The sequence below is a fragment of the Eumetopias jubatus genome, unplaced genomic scaffold (assembly GCF_037043125.1).
Source record: "Eumetopias jubatus isolate StellerSeaLion01/CBP00866 unplaced genomic scaffold, mEumJub1_p1.0 scaffold_12, whole genome shotgun sequence".
Lineage (NCBI taxonomy): Eukaryota > Metazoa > Chordata > Mammalia > Carnivora > Otariidae > Eumetopias > Eumetopias jubatus.
This window is the reverse complement of record NW_028274818.1, coordinates 45,245,727-45,262,740: the sequence shown is the minus strand read 5'-3', so window position 1 is coordinate 45,262,740 and position 17,014 is coordinate 45,245,727. Positions and strand designations below refer to the sequence as shown.

At 34.8% G+C, this 17,014-nt stretch overlaps 1 protein-coding gene across 2 annotated transcripts in view; it reads left to right on the top strand.

Annotated features, from left to right (window-relative positions):
- Nucleotides 1-17,014, top strand: part of EDEM3 (ER degradation enhancing alpha-mannosidase like protein 3) — a 68,789-nt gene that overhangs the window by 30,882 nt on the left and 20,893 nt on the right. For both annotated transcript variants that reach the window (XM_028121539.2, XM_028121538.2), the window contains exons 8-13: nucleotides 2,280-2,385; nucleotides 8,386-8,483; nucleotides 10,099-10,224; nucleotides 10,423-10,506; nucleotides 12,175-12,258; nucleotides 12,777-12,901. In XM_028121539.2, the coding sequence (XP_027977340.1) occupies nucleotides 2,280-2,385; nucleotides 8,386-8,483; nucleotides 10,099-10,224; nucleotides 10,423-10,506; nucleotides 12,175-12,258; nucleotides 12,777-12,901 (623 nt within the window). The remainder of the gene's footprint in view (nucleotides 1-2,279; nucleotides 2,386-8,385; nucleotides 8,484-10,098; nucleotides 10,225-10,422; nucleotides 10,507-12,174; nucleotides 12,259-12,776; nucleotides 12,902-17,014) is intronic.

Genomic DNA, 17,014 nt, shown 5'->3' with positions numbered 1-17,014 from the left:
CATAACTAACTTTATATCCTGTTTTCATCGCTCAGGTATGAGGATTATCAGTTGGAGGATTACTGTCATTTTAGTGAACTTTTGTCTAGATTCCATCATATGGTTTTTATCAAAAAACCTAGAACTCATTGTGAAGTAGATATATATTAATACAACTTTGCATTTTTTCACAAACTGTTTTTAGCTTTATTCTTAGGAGAGTCTAGCCATATTATATGAATTTGCAATCACAAATGTCTTATATGAAAAACTGTCTTTTTGTTTTATTTGGTATACTTCTAGATGGTCTGTTGGTTTTCTGAAAACTTCACTGAAACAGTGAAATTTTTGCACTTGTCTTGATAGAGTCATATCTGTAAGTTTGTTTACCCCAAGGTTAATGTTATTTCTTATCCAAAAGACTTAATATTCCCCAAGTAATTTGTTGTAGACTAACTATGTCTCACACTTTTAATTTTATCTATTTGTTGAAGCATGTCATTGTGTGCAATAGTATCACAAAAACCTTCTTTTTTCAAACATATGACTTAGGAAAATTTTTAAAAATTCAGCAGATGGCACACATAAAGCAAGCAGAAATAGGGAATATATACCAGCATTAGAGACATTGGATCTGAGTGTAAGTAAAACAAGTCAAGTGGTCTTTGTGCGTCTATATGTTCAGAGTGTCAAGGACAGACTTATCATATTTGGTTTAATTTTTATTCTGTACTTTGCTGACATATTTTCCTTTCATTGAAAAGTATATTCACTTTTGCACTGTCTAATTTGAACTAGAAACTCTGAGATACTGATCCATTTATAGGTTAGGAAAGTGAGATTCAAAGAGGATATGATGCACAGTTATGGGTGAATGAGTAGAATTGGAATTAGAATCCATGCCTTTCTAAATTCAAAGCCCATACTCTTTCCACTGGCATATTTTGTACTTATGAGTAAATCTATTGAAAATTATGATCTCTTTAACTTTATGAATGTATAGTAATTTATTGTAGGAGAAGCAACCTGATGCAGTTGACAGCATCGATCTAATACAGGGTTGGCAAACAACAGCCTTGGGGCCAAATCTAGCCACTGCCTATTTTTGTGAATAAAGTTTTATTGAAACACAGCCATGCTTATTTATTTATTTGTGTCTATGACTGCATCTGTGCTAAAGTGACAAGAGTTGAATAATTGTGACAGTCACTGTATGGACTCATAATGCCTAAAATACTTACTATCTGACAAAAAAAGTTTGCTGACTTGGTCTAGTATATAAAGAGATATGAATTCTCATATTCTATAACTCAGTTTTAAACTTTGATTTCACTGGGCCTGTTTTCTTAGCTGTAACATAGGAACAGGGAAATAAAATCTTTATTAAACTTTCTGGCTCTGAAATTATAGCATTTAATTAAAGCCATAGTCTGCTTTGTTTTCAGCATAAATAAATTAATTCAAGAACTAAGACTATTTTATACTCTGTTCTTAAATCTGCAAAGTGGCAAATTGGTTTAATGATTTTTTTCTTTTATAGAAGTACTTCTCCAATGCTAAATAGATTCATGTTCTGAAATTAAGTTTAACTTAGAAACTCTCCTGTACATGTCTTATGCTGTTATGTTTTATAACATCTTTTTATCCAAAGCTAAGAATTTGATCAGAAATTATTTTAATTTAGTGGCCAATGGATAAAAATAAGTGAAAAAAAAGAAAAATGGTGTCATAAGGTTAGGTTTGGTATTGTCAAATGAATACTAGTGAATTTATTTACTCTTCACTAACAAAGTTGCATGCTATGTCAAAAGTGGGCTCCTGAAATGCTTGTTTGTGTTTCAGAGATGACATACCAACTTTGGAATTCTCTTCTAAATACTTACATACTTACATACTTACATACTCTAAATAAGAGTATGTAAGGAGATTTTCACTTTGTATTTAAATGATAGAAATTATTTGAACAAGTGCATTTAATTATGGTAGCAATTAATATAATTTAATACATGTATGTGAATGTGAACTTGCACTACAAGTATAGACGAACATGATGATCTCAAAGTGAGATCACTGCCACTAAATAGTATTTTTAGACTCATTCTTTTTAACTAGGCTTGATTGGCTGAAAAAGAGCCAAGATTTGACTTGTAAGGAAATTTAATGTATATTATAAATGATTATCATAGGAATTTTATATAATCCTTAAAATATTCTATGAGCCTTTGACTTTGGTTTCTTTGTTTCCTGTTTGCCAGAGACGTGCAGTTCTTCAAGTATGCTTTTCTTTTTTTTAATTATAGGAATATGCAAGAAAAGCTCTTGATTTTCTCTGGGAAAAAAGACAGCGAAGTAGTAACTTAGTGGGTGTGACTATAAATATTCATACTGGAGATTGGGTAAGAAAAGGTATGTAAGTTGGGCTTTTTTTTTTTTTCCATGTAAGTTGGCCTTTTTAAATTAAGCCCTCACATCCTCAGAATGGTTGGGAAATAAAGGATTTTCATTTGTTAAAATAATCTTTGGGACAGTATAAAGAATCATTTTTCACCAGATTGCTGGAATTTTAATTTAATCTGATTTTCTTCTTTGGGACCAAATAATAGCACCCTTATTCTAGATGGACTTACTGTTTTATTTCATACCTTAATGGGTATAGCATTATAGATACAGGATATAGATGAAACACTAGAACTAGTTTCCTTGAGAACTAGAGAATCAGAATACCTCAGTCACCTCAGACTAAGTGGAAATCTACATTTAATAATTTATCAGTAGATGTTATTGAAATGAATTGGAATCATGAGATACATGTTACATGAACAAACAGGATATAAAATTATATAAAGAATATAATTTTAGGGCGCTTGGGTGGCTCAGTCGTTAAGCGTCTGCCTTCGGCTCAGGTTATGATCCCAGGGTCGTGGGGTCAAGCTCCTCATTGGGCTCCCTGCTCAGTGGGAAGCCTGCCTCTCCCTCTCCCACTCCCCCTGCTTGTGTTCCCTCTCTTGCTGTGTCTCTCTCTGTCAAATAAATAAATAAAATCTTTAAAGATATATATATAACTTTATCTTTATAAGACACCCCTATAGAGCATAGATGAATGGAAATATACTAGAATATTTATTCTTAGATTATTGTAATTAATATCTAGTATTATGTAAGATTTTTCCAAATTTTATCTAAATGGTCTCTGAAACTAATCTGAATTCTGGCTTCAGAATTCTGCCATTTCTTTTCTGTTTTTTTAACCTGCTTGGAACTCAGGTACAAATTAATTAGTTAGGATTAATTTTAAATTAATCATAATCCTTGGTTTTTGACACACTCATCATTGGTCCATGCATGGCCCATTTTACTTAGGCATTTTTTTTTTAAAGGTTTTATTTATTTATTTGTCAGAGAGAGAGAGAGCATAAGCAGGGAGAGTAGGAGAGAGAGAAGCAGGTTCCCCACTGAGCAAGGAGCCCGACATGGGACTCGATCGCAGGACTCTGGGATCATGACCTGAGCCGAAGGCAGACGCTTAACTGACTGAGCCACCCAGGTGTCTCTCATTTTTAATAATGTAATAAGGACCCACAAATGGACCATTACTTGACAACATACACTTGTGTGTATGATCCTTGACTCTCTCTACCTCTGCAATCCCATACCTCTGCCTTCTCTGACTGAAATAGCATTCTTATCTTCTACTGATCATTTGCTTTTAATAAAGTTTTATTGCATCTCTATGTATTCTTAAAAAGTGTATTTTTTGTTTTAAACCTTATAAAATCATATCACATGCATACTTTTGAGAATTTTTTTTCACTTAATGTATTGCTAAGATTCATGCGTATTTTTGCATAAAGGGGTAGGTTTTTTTTTTTTTTGGACTGCTGTATAATATTTTATTGGATGAATGAACCACAATCTGGGCATTTAGATTGTGTCCTGGATTTTACTATTGTGAATAGTAGTGCCGTGAATATTTGTATGTTTCTCCTGTTGTACATGTATAAGAGTTTTTCTTGGTTATGTATGGAGGAGTGGAATTTTTAGATCATAGGATAAATTAATGTTCAGCAGGAGATAATGTCAAAATTGTTTTCAAAACTGTTTTCCAAAGTTGTTTCACCACTTTATACTTCTAGCAAAATATGAGAGATCCCATGGATCAACATCCTCTCCATTGAGTATTATCAGACTCAAAAGGTTTTGCCAATGAAATAGGTATATAAATGATTTCCCATTGTAGTTTGATTTGTATTTCTTTGGATCACTGATGATGTTGAACACTTCTTGGTATTTATTGGTCATATAGGTTTCCCTTTTGATATTGATGTTCTTGTATTTTGACCATTTTCTATTCAGTTAGTTGTACTTTTAATGAATACTATTGATACCTATATGATACGATTTATGTGATAATTATCCATTAAAATTTATTGACGTTTTCTTTTTGGTCTAGAACGTGGCCATTTTTTTTTTCTTTTCCCCAGAGAGAGAGAGTGCGCGCGCATGCATGTGCATGGGGCAGGGGGAGGGGCAAAAGGAGAGGGAAAGTGTCGAGAGAGAATCTTAAGCAGGCTCCATGCCTAGTGCGGAACCCAATGCAGGGCTCGATCTCAGGACCCTGAGATCATGACCAGAGCCAAAACCAAGAGTCAGATAGATGCCTAACCAACTGAGCCACCCAGGAGCCCCAAACATGGCTGGTTTTTGTGAACATTTTGCATGTGCTTTAAGAAGTGTGTATTTTCTCATGTTGGGTAGAGATTTCTGTATATGTCAGTTTGCTCAGTTAACGTTGTTCAGATCTTTGCTAATTTTCTGTTTGACCTACCAAGAATTAAGAAAGGTAGATAAAATTTCTGATAGTGATAGTGGACTTATTAATATCTCCCTGTAGTTCTGTTTTGCTTTATATATATTTTTGGGTGCATTAGTCTATTTTATTGGGTGCATTCATTTAAAATAGCTCTCTCCTTAGTTGAGAGAAATATTTTTGTATGTTTTGTTTTAAACAATACAGATGATTTAAAATATTTCATCATTATATGGTGATTATCTCTAATAATGTTGTCTTACAGTCTAATCTGATAGTAATATAGCTACATCAGCTTTATTTTGCTTAATTGCCTGATAACTTTTTTCTGTCCTTTTACTTTCAGTCTTTGCAGGTGCTCATGCTCTAAGTGTAACTCTTATAAAATTTATAGATTTTTTTAAAAGCCAATTTGTCAGTCTTTGTCTTTTAATTGGTGATTTCAGTCCATTTACATTTACTTCTGTTTTTAATATATTTGGACTTATACTACCTTAATTGTAATTTCAGTGTGTTCCACCTTTCAGGTTTTCTTTTTAATCCTTTTGTTATTAAATGAAACCTATATTTACCTCCTAGTAAGACAGGAACTTTAGCATGTTCTCCTATCTCTGTCTCCCTCAGCCCCAACCTGCACCCTCCGTTTTGTTAATATTATATAGTTATTCTTACTCACTATGAATATGTTCTTTTTTCTTTTGGGCATAGTGCAGCCCTCCTTTCTCTTTCTTTAAAGGTAACAAGCTGTCAAGGTATTTGGTCACTTTTACCTTGTATATTGCTAGCAACATCTGTTAGATTTGTCTCCCTTCTTTCTTAAGTATTTATCCCTGTTTTCACTAGCTTTTAATAGTTTCTGGAGGCTTTTTATACCTAACAATTTTATTATGCTTTCATATTTGAGTGACAGTTTGGCTGTATATCATTTTCTGTTTAAGTTCTTTTCCTTGAGTGTTTGAAAATACAGTTCTGTTGTCTTCTTACGTTGTATTAAAAAATCTGATATTATTCTGATTTTTATGCTCTTATGTGTGTGATCTACTCTTCCTCTTTGGAAGACTAAGAATATCAAAAGCAAAGAGAAATTTCTAAAAATGTCACTGTAATTTTTGGTGTAGAAATTTCTTTAGCTCCTCTTTTGATATTCTGTAGGTCCTTTCTATTTAAAATCTTTGTTTTTTTTTTAAGATTTTATTTATTTACTTGAGAGAGAGAATGAGAGAGAGAGAGAGCATGAGGGGGGGAGGGTCAGAGGGAGAAGCAGACTCCCCGCTGAGCAGGGAGTCCGATGTGGGACTCGATCCCAGGACTCCAGGATCATGACCTGAGCCAAAGGCAGTCGCTTAACCAACTGAGCCACCCAGGCGCCCTAAAATCTTTGTTTTTAATTGCTGAAAACTGGTCTTATTTTTCAGATATTCTTTTCATTTTTATTAATCTTTTTGTAGTTCCTGTTAGCTAATCACTTCTGTTTCTGTCCTCCATATATCTTATCTTTATTTTTTTTTTCAAAGATTTTATTTATTTATTTGACAGAGACACAGCGAGAGAGGGAACACAAGCAGGGCGAGTGGGAGAGGGAGAAGCAGGCCTCCCGCTGAGCAGGGAGCCCGATACGGGGCTCGATCCCAGGACCCTGGGATCATGACCTGAGCTGAAGGCAGATGCTTAACGACTGAGCCACCCAGGCGCCCCTTTATCTTATCTTTATATATATATATTTTTTTTCTGCCTTTTTTTCTTCTGGAAGATTGCTACATGTGATCTTCCAGTTTGCTGATCTGTTCCTCAGTTGTATCCTTTCTGCTATATATCCCATCTGTTTTGTTATTTTAACTGTTATATTTTTTATTCCATGTATTTCTTTCTGCCTGGTTAAAAATTTTTCTTCGTGGGGTGCCTGGCTGGCTCAGTTTGGTAGAGCATGAGTTCCATCCCCATGTAGGGTGTAGAGCTTACTGAAACATTTTTTTTCTTCTTATTTTATATTGTTAATATCTTCCCTATCTTTAGTATGTCTATTAGGCTAATTTTAAAATTAAATAAGGGGCGCCTGAGTGTCTCAGTCGTTAAGCATCTGCCTTCGGCTGAGGTCATGGTCCCAGGGTCCTGGGATTGAGCCCCGCATCGGGCTCCCTGCTCAGCGGGAAGCCTGCTTCTCCCTCTCCCACTCCCCCTGCTTGTGTTCCCTCTCTCACTGTGTCTCTCTCTGTCAAATAAATAAATAAAATCTTTAAAAAAAAATAATTTAAAATAAGTGTGCCTGTTCTATTATTTCTTCTTCTGATAAATTCTTTTTTTTTTAAGATTTTATTTATTTGAGAGAGAATGAGAGAGAGAGAGAGCACGAGATGGGGGAGGGTCAGAGGGAGAAGCAGACTCCCCGCTGAGCACGGAGGCGATGCGGGACTCAATCCCGGGACGCCAGGATCATGACCTGAGCTGAAGATAGTCGCTTAACCAACTGAGCCACCCAGGCGCCCCCTTCTGATGAATTCTTATTCCAGCACATTCTTTTTATTTTTAGAAAGTTGTGCTGCTTACGTGTTTTTTGGCCTATAAGTTTATAGTTCCTTTTTCACCTAACTCTGTGGGAAGGTCAGATTCCAATCCCTATCATCCCCAATGCTCTTAGGGATGAATTCTAACAAGTTTTTTTTTTAAATACCAATGCTTGGACCCCAGGAGATTCTGATTTAATTGATGCTGAATGTTCCCTGGGTATAGGGATTTCTCAGATTGTAATTGTAATTATAATTTAAATTGTAAGCTCACCAACCTCAGGAATTATGGGGAAAGAATGTCTAAAATTAGGTCCCACCTTTTTAATTCAATTCCTTATGCAGGATTTTAGTGCTGCCCTGATTTTACTCCTGAGGAGACCTGGAACACAGACCTGAGTTGTAGCAAGTGTAGGAGGAGATGTATCTTAAGATAGTGGTTGGGGAGAAGCAAGAGCAAAGCTCTAGCAGTTTCCCTATTTGATTCTTTCTTAGTCGTGTCTGGCTGCCTTCTGCTCTGGCCAAAGCCACCCTCTCCCCAACCTGCCCTGCCCATGCTGCCAGGTTTCTTACAGTTTTCTTATTTTCTTTCTTTGGTCCTCAGTGATGATCTTGGAGGAAGAAGCCAACAACCATGTTAGTTGCAGCAAAATTAAAATTGGCATCTCCAAACAGCAGCAGTCTTGATTTCATATCTCTAACTTTAAAGATTGATATCTTACTGATTAAGGATCTAAATGTTTAAAAAAATGCATAATAGTCCTCTCTAATGTCTCCTTTTTGGAGTTCCTCACTGAGAAAATGAGCTTTGAAAAACTTCTTAAAACTAGTATCTCCTGCTTTTAAATAAGACTTATATAACCAATTTTGCAAAGTAAGATTCTTCTTTTGTAAATATACAAACATCAGCAAGGAACTATTGTTATTCATATAGTAGGGTTAATTCTATAAATGTTGAATTTTTACTTTTACTTTAAACAGTTTCATGTTTAGACTAATGTTTCATTCTTAGTGTACTAATATGCTCACTTGTGCTCTGTCAAGAGTTTTTAAGACTTGTTTAATAAAGAATCACATTTATATGTATTTTTTCCATAGATAGTGGAGTTGGAGCAGGGATTGATTCATATTATGAATATCTGTTGAAAGCCTATGTCTTGCTTGGAGATGACAGTTTTCTGGAAAGATTTAATACAGTAAGTTGATCTAATTTTATATTAACTTTAGAGCCAATTTTATTTGAGTGCCAGATTTTGATAGAAACTGAATTATCTGAGTGACAATCTGAGAAATAATCTTTTTAAAATGTTAAAAATACGTTTTTTTGTCAGTATTCCCTGATGATGTTAGACAGGGATAGAACAAAGCTACATACATTCCAAAAATTAGTTTACAAAGTAGTTTTATTTTCATCTCTTATCAGAAGTTTTTAAGTTCTGCCAGTAAGTCATAAAATAGGTAGATTTGAGTTTACCTCATCTTTTATACAAGGAAGAGAATTTATTATAATAAATTACTAGTTATCTTTCTCCTTTGGATTCCAATTCTTGTTGAAATCTTGGAAGTTTGGACTAGTCCTTGATCCCACCAAGCAGGCAGGGCTTTGGAGATTTAGAGAAACTAGTGAGTATTCGTTTCAAAAGCAGGTCTATAACTCTATAACTATAAGTCTGGGTCAGAACCGCAGGCATATTTTTAGGGGAGAAGGGGGAGGATTATTGAACCTGATTGGATTGCCTTTGTAATTGAAGCAAATTGAAATCGGTACAGCAAACTCATCAGCTGTATCACTGTATTCTTTTTGAAATCATATACAATTTCTTTGTGCGCCGATCAGTTCACCCACATTACTGTGAGACAGTATGGTATAGTGGCTAAAGTATGGGAGTTGTCCTGCTTGGGTTTAAATCCTGGTGTACCACTGGTTTTGTGACTTTGGGCAAGTAACTTTATACTATTTGACTCTGTTCCTTATCCACAAAATGGGAATACTAATATTATTCATAGAGTTATTGGAAGGATTAAATAAGCTAGTGCATGTGAAGTGTTAGAACAGTGCCTTAACGTCTAGCAGATACTCAATAATAGTTATTAAAAAATAGGTGCGTTAGGAAAAACCAATAAGAGACCTAATAAGTTGCCATTTGAATACTTTAAAAAACATGATCACATATTGTTTATAAGATTATAACAAGATTTTCTTGAGGTGACTGAGGACAGGTTTTTTTTTTGTTGGCTCATTATCATGGAATGACTAACAGCTCAACCTGTTGTTGTCAAACCTGAGAAATATCTAGAAGATAAAAGAAGGGGAAAAAGTTTTTAAGAACATAAAAGACAGATGTAACAGACTATAAGAGTGGTAACAATGATTAGATGCATGAATTTGAGTAGTGAACACCAGAGTATTACATTAGCTGAGAAGGGACCAAACTTCTATACACAGGAGAAAATGCAACTAATTCCATAATACAGAAGCCTGTAACTATATTTCAAGAAGGCATAAGAGCATCCTTTGGCCACAACCATGGGCCAATCCCACAAGACAACAACAGGATCTCCCCTCAGAAGATCCTATATTAATTATAGTCTTTAATATTCTGCATCAGAATTAACACAGGGGACTATATATAATATATTTTAGAAAGATTTCCATATAGAATAATTTAAATATTTACATATTTAACTAATAGTAAATTTATTTATATATAAATTCAGGTTTACTTTCTTCACAGTGCGACTTAATTACAGTTTTTAGAATAATACATCTTTTTTCATCTACTTTCATGAACACATATTGTGATCTTCTAGCACTACGATGCCATCATGAGGTACATTAGCCAGCCACCTCTTCTACTTGATGTGCATATCCACAAGCCAATGCTGAATGCTCGAACTTGGATGGATGCTTTGCTCGCCTTTTTTCCAGGTTTGCAGGTAAAAAAAAACAAAAAAACCTGTACTTTTTTAATATTAACGTAGAACAATTAAGTGCGTATGTGATCTCTAAAATTGAATTACCAAAATGGAGTCACATTTTAAAATTTATTAATGTACATTTTTCTGTTTATATAATGACTCTAGATAAAATCAACTCATATTTTATTAGGTAATTTTGTTGTTGTTGACTTTTAGGTCTTAAAGGGGGATATTAGACCTGCTATTGAAACTCATGAAATGTTATATCAGGTGATTAAAAAACATAATTTCCTACCAGAGGTAAGCAAATCATCTTTGGAACTCTAATTTACATATACTATAAGTTGCTGATTTAAAGACAGCAAATGTTATCTTCAGGATTGGTTTATTCTTTTTTTTTTTTTAAGATTTTATTTATTTATTTGACAGAGAGATAGCGAGAGCAGGAACACAAGCAGGGGGAGTTTAGGAGGGAGAAGCAGGCTCCCCACAGAGCAGGGAGCCCGATGTGGGGCTCGATCCCAGGACCCTGGGATCATGACCTGAGCCAAAGGCAGACACTTAACCGACTGAGCCACCTAGGCACACTGGTTTATTCTTTTTTGTTTGTTTTTTTCCAGGTTAAATAGTTTATTTAATTAATTTGTTTTTGGTGTATACACTACTGTATATGTTTTTCCTTTTTCTCATGTATTAAGAGAAGTCTAAGGTAATGCTGACCTTTTATGTAAGAAAAAAAAAATCCCAAATTAGTATTTCTCAGGCTTTTTTTTTTTTTAAAGATTTTATTTATTTATTTATTTGAGAAAGAGAGAGCACGTAAGAGGGGGGAGGGTCTGAGGGAGAAGCAGACTCCCTGCCGAGCAGGGAGCCTGATGCGGGACTCGATCCCGGGACTCCAGGATCATGACCTGAGCCGAAGGCAGTCGCTTAACCAACTGAGCCACCCAGGCGCCCAGGCTTTTCTAATCTATGCCATTACATACATATTGTTTCATTCTAACTTTTACATATACCCACCAGCTAGAGAGACTTTATTTTACTCTTTACTTCTAAAGATTATTTTATGAAAATGACATACATTGAATATACACTCTTCCTGATCACATAGACTGCCTAGTTTTTATATATTAGTAATAAATATTCTTGCTGGCTTGATATGGCAAAATCTTAACAGCACACATTTTGGCTTTCCAGAAATGTACCATTAAAAATTTCCAAATTCATGTATGTTTTCTGTCCCTGCTTATTCACTACACTCTGTGAGATACCTAAGCATTCCACCAATTTAGATCGCTTCCTAAAGTGTTTGTTTTAGAAAGTATAGTTTTATTAGACCAGGTAAGTAGGACTGTGCATTGTAGAAAATTCATATTCACTCAGAATAAACAGAGGTTCAACTAAATACATGTTATCACAGATGAAGTTTTATTTGGTTCCCATAAACATTTTGGGTTTTATTTTAATTTTTTTTTTTAAACCAGTTGGCTCTGTTAGTGAATAATTTCAAGTGAAACTAGTTTTATTTTTAAATAATGCCTTGTCTCACTGTGCAGAGGATTTGAGGGTGTTATAAAAGAAAGCATATGCTAAAATGCTAAAACAGAAGTATGAGAACGAGGGACTTAATAATTAAGAGGGAAAAATGGAGATAAGGAAAAAGAAGAAAACACAAAGACCCATCTAGTGGCATTACTGAGTTTCATAGTTTTCTTTAAGCTTCCTAATAGCCAAAATGAACATTTACAAAAATAGTTACATTTAATTGGTAAAAATAGCACCTTAACAAAAATGAATTGTGATTTTTAGCAATGAAGATTTTCATTTTATAGATGAAAATTGTTATCAGTATTTTAATTTTTAACTTTTTTATGATCTAACTTACTATCTAACTACTATATAGTCTAGAACCACTTGTTTATTTTTTAAATCACGTTTCTATACCTATTTATATGTTGTTTTGTCCAGGCATTCACCACAGATTTCAGGGTACATTGGGCTCAACATCCTTTAAGACCAGAATTTGCAGAAAGTACCTACTTCTTGTATAAAGTAAGCTATTTTACCTCTCTTTTTGCTGTTTAGTCCCCATTCTGTGTTGGATATCTCACCACCTTATAATAGTAATTGGGTTTTCAGAGTCTTTGTTTAATGTTATAATGGTTGGATATGTTACAGTTTTCATTCATCTAGTCCATAATTATTGAAAGAGAGAAGAATTGACATCTAAGTTTTGTGTCTTTTCAAAATATTTACGTAAACATTTCTAAAAAGAGAAATGTTATATTCTAGAGCTGCTTTCTAAAGCATGTCTGTTACCTTTCTGGGTATTAAAAATTTTATCAAAGGGCTGAGGTACATAGTTGGACAACTTTCCAGTTGTGTGTTTAAGAAATTCCATAAAGCAGATCCCTGGCTTATTTTCAGAGCTAAGTTCTGTGTAACGTGCTCCAGTGCCTGATACAATGCCTAAGCACCTAGTAGGTACTCAATAAATAGCTGATAAATGAGTGGGTATATGGTAATATATAAGCTGTATATATGTATACATATATTCTCCTTTTTAATAGGCTACAGGAGATCCTTACTACCTTGAAGTAGGGAAAACACTTATTGAAAATTTAAATAAATATGCTAGAGTGCCTTGCGGATTTGCTGCCATGAAGGATGTTCGTACTGGAAGTCATGAGGACAGGTAAAACAATTCCTAACATCCCCTTTCCTCAGGATAACTCGGAAACAACACAAAATACAACTCTTAGTTAGAATTCAGATAAGCTTAATGCTTTTACAAAAGGTTCTTGAAGATGCAGAACGTAGTTCATTGTGTTTATTTTTTAAACTCTTGAATAGGCTCATTTAAAATTGTTTGAACAGTTTGTATTTTTATCATAGTGCCTGGCATATAGTAGGTGCTCAAATGATTTTTAAGCAGATGAATAAATGAATGTTAAATATCAGAACCTTGGTATTAGGAGTATTAGGAACGGGGCGGGGGGTTCTGTGTTAATAGTTTTTATATTATGTACAATGTTAAAAATTATCAAGACGATGATGGATCTGGATTATGATTTGTGTTGAGTCAAGAATTCCTTAAAGCATATCTTGGTTAATGTGTGTATTCTTACTCTGTTGCTGATTTGGAAGGCTGGGGAAGAAAGACCATTGGCAATTTCTCTTTCATCGGATACTGGATTGATGTGGATGGCATGAAATACTCAAGCTATAAAAAGCATACTTTGGTTACTGTGATATTCACTAACATTACAGTTATTCCAGGATTACTTATCTGATTATTTTAACCATCCAGAACCTAGGAACACATCTCTAATGAACACTAACGTTTGTTTATTTGGTTGCCAAATGTTCATTCCACAGGTGTTTATGTAGTCTTTTATGTGCCAGAGTTACACTAGTTTTTGAGGATTAAGGATAGAAGACATGTCTTTTCCATCTTTGAATCACTGAGAATAGGCAAATAAATAGGTGTTACAACATTGTATATGTGCCATGAAACATATTAAAGATTAAGATCTGACAGTCCCTGGAAGGTTTTTGGAGGCTTCTGTATTTTAAAGGATGAGCCCTTGCTCATGAGAAAAAAGTAGTGAAAGGAATTTCAGGCAGAGGGACTAGAGGCAGGTGAGACACAGCTCTCATCATCTACTCAGAGTTGTCCCTTAGTCCTTCACTTGAGAGTATTTAGATAATAGTTAATGAGACTTGAGACCTACTTCCTGATCATAGCTGATGAGAAATGGATAGGTTTTTGGAAGTAGGCATGCAGATACCAGCAAGAAGTGAAAGCAGATAGGCTGTGTATTTATTTTTAACATTTATTGACTACTTCCTACATTCTGGGCACTCTTCTAGTTAAGCCCCTGCTTTGTTTAATTCATTTGACCTTAACAGCCCTCTGAAGTGTAATCTCTCTTTTAATCTTCATTGTATACATGAAGAAGCCAAGGCACAGAAAGGTTGGGGAATTTACCTAAGGTCACACAATTAGTAAGGTTAACAGAATTCTTATCAAGGCAGATTGGCTCTTGAACACAACGCTATTCTGGCAACTCATGCAGGGAACAATAATTAAGCACCTACTGTATGCCAGGCACTGCACTTGGGTGTGGGGATGGAAAGAGAAGTTAGAACCTGTTCCTGCCCTCCCTTGACTTGTAGTTAGTGAAGAAGATAAGTGTGTAAAGAAATAATTACAACCATGTAATTTGTGCTGTAGTAAAAAAAAAAAAAGAGTAACAGGTTGAGGAATTACAGAGGAAGGCATGAGTTACTCTATTTAGAGAGTTCCAGTTTTCTAAATTTAGCATTCTATTTTTCCCTATCACATATTCCTTATGTGACATTGTTTCTAGACTGTTTACCACTGCCTTTGCCCCAATCTGATTACATTCCAATACATAGAGTATCTCTTAAAATATCATGTCCAGAATTAACCATATTCAAGATGTGCCTGGCAAAACATCACTGTTGAAGAACAGTTGTGAGGTTGCTAATTTTCTGAGCGGCTGGTGGGTTTACACCGTCTATCCAATTGAGGATCACTGCTTCATCAACTCACTGTTTGTCCTGGCAGCATTGTATCTCTCCTGCATTTGGCCCAGCAAAAGGTTGAGAACTACTAATCTTCATCATTCTGTGTTACTAGATGTGCTTTAAATTTTTTAGCAGCTTTATTACATTCAACTCACAGTGAACTTGTGGCCGGTTGACTTCAGTTACTTAATTGTGGCCTGCTGACAAATGGGTATTCTCCATCCTGCTTTTGAGCAAGTGATTTTTTTGTTTGTTTGTTTGTTTTTAGTGTAAACTTAGAACTTTACCCTTAGCTCAGCAAAATTTGATTTTGTCGGGTTTTGTGTGTGTGCGTGTGTGTTTCTAGACCTAAAAGAGAGTTTGAATCTCATCCCAGTCATCTGACGTACTACCTAAAATTATGTTTTCAGTGATCTGCAGTTTATTTTTTTTAAGATTTTATTTATTTGACAGAGACACAGTGAGAGAGGGGATACAAGCAGGGGGAGTGGGAGAGGGAGAAGCAGGCTTCCTGCTGAGCAAGGAGCCTGATGCGGGGCTCGATCCCAGGACCCTGGGATCATGACCTGAGCTGAAGGCAGACGCTGAACGACTGAGCCACCCAGGCGCCCCAGACCTGCAATTTAGATAAGGAATACCTAAAAAAATTTCCATCTAAATTGTTGGGGAAGAACTCTGGTTAGGACCATGACTAGTGTACCTTATGGTGTGACACTTGAGGGCTTTCATGTTACAAGCTCTTTGCGTCTGGTTGCTTACTCCCTTACAGATCTACCAGTGCTGTCCCCTGACTCACTAGCATACACACACACAGTTTTCAAAATGGAAATATTTGTATGTTTCTTAATGATCACTGAAAGAATATAAATGGCAAAAAGAATATGAAAATCTTTTCTAAGACACTTCCCTACTTACGCACCCTAAGATAACCACTGTTGGCAATTTGATAAACAGTCTTCCAGACAGTTTTATTGTATGTGTTTGCATTTGTGTATAATATGCTTATGGTTTTTTAATACAAGTTAGATTATATGATATGATACCCAGTTTACTAGCTTTACCCAACTCAAACTGTAGTGATCTTACCATTTCTCTATTCTAAGTGTTTGCAAATCATCTGTTTCATAATAAGTTCTAGAATTTGCCAAAACTCAAGACCCTGCTCATCAGTCTACAGTTCTCAAGCTAGCATTTGCTCATGATAATAACTATCCCCCAGAAAAAGTTAAATTATCATAAGTATATTGCAGGTTGACAGGAAGTGTTTTATCTATTCTGAAAAGATTAACAAACAAAATGTTCAAAAAAGTTTTGAAACATTACAGGTGAGTTGTTGGAAGTTCCAAAACAAAACATCATTGATGTATAGTAAAAATAATGATAGCTCTGTTTTTGAGCTCCTACCTATGCCAGGTTCTATGCTAAATAATGGATTTGTAGTATCTCATTTAGTCTTTACCCCAGTGTTAGGCATGTATTATTATTATGTCCTTTCCAGAAGAATAAACTGAAGCTCACAGTCCTTATATAATATCCTCATGATTACACAGCTAGTCAGTGGAAAGTCTTTTCTATTTCCAAAGCCCATTTCTTTACCTCTATGTTCCATTGCATCTCTAGTTCATTCTTTAGTAATACTGTTAAAACTTGCTTTTGATTTAGTAAATGTTTATTGAGTGCCTACTGTGTGCCGGGACTTGTGCTTGCCTGGAGGTGTGAAACTATGTAGTCTGTCCAGTAAATTACAAGTTATTACTGCCAAAACCTAGGATGCTTTGGGAGTAAATGTAATAAATTCCATGTTACCATAACTCTATCTAACAGCTGTGCTCTTTTTTTGCCACTTTTAATTTTATTAAAGCTTTTCTTTAAAATGTTTATTAAAACATTATAACATTAATTTATAAAGTCACGTATGTTTTTATCCCCTTTGTTTCTTCTGTATTCGCTTCTTGACAGGTATTTAAATATTTACAAAGTTATAATCATAGTCCCTGTGATTTTGTGTTGTAGTTTTTTCATGTAATTTTTTGTAAGTGATTTACTTTACCTTTAAAGCCTTCTTGTTTATCACTTAAATGCTACATAATGAACTCCGTCAAAATTATATTACTTTGTCCAGTTTAATATTAATTGAATTCTTGTATGACTCTCAGTAGTAAAGTTTATCTGCATTACCTCCCTGCTGTTAGTTTTCTATAGAAGAAATGGAAAACTCTCCTTCATTGGAAGGCCAACAGGAAAATCTTGTCAG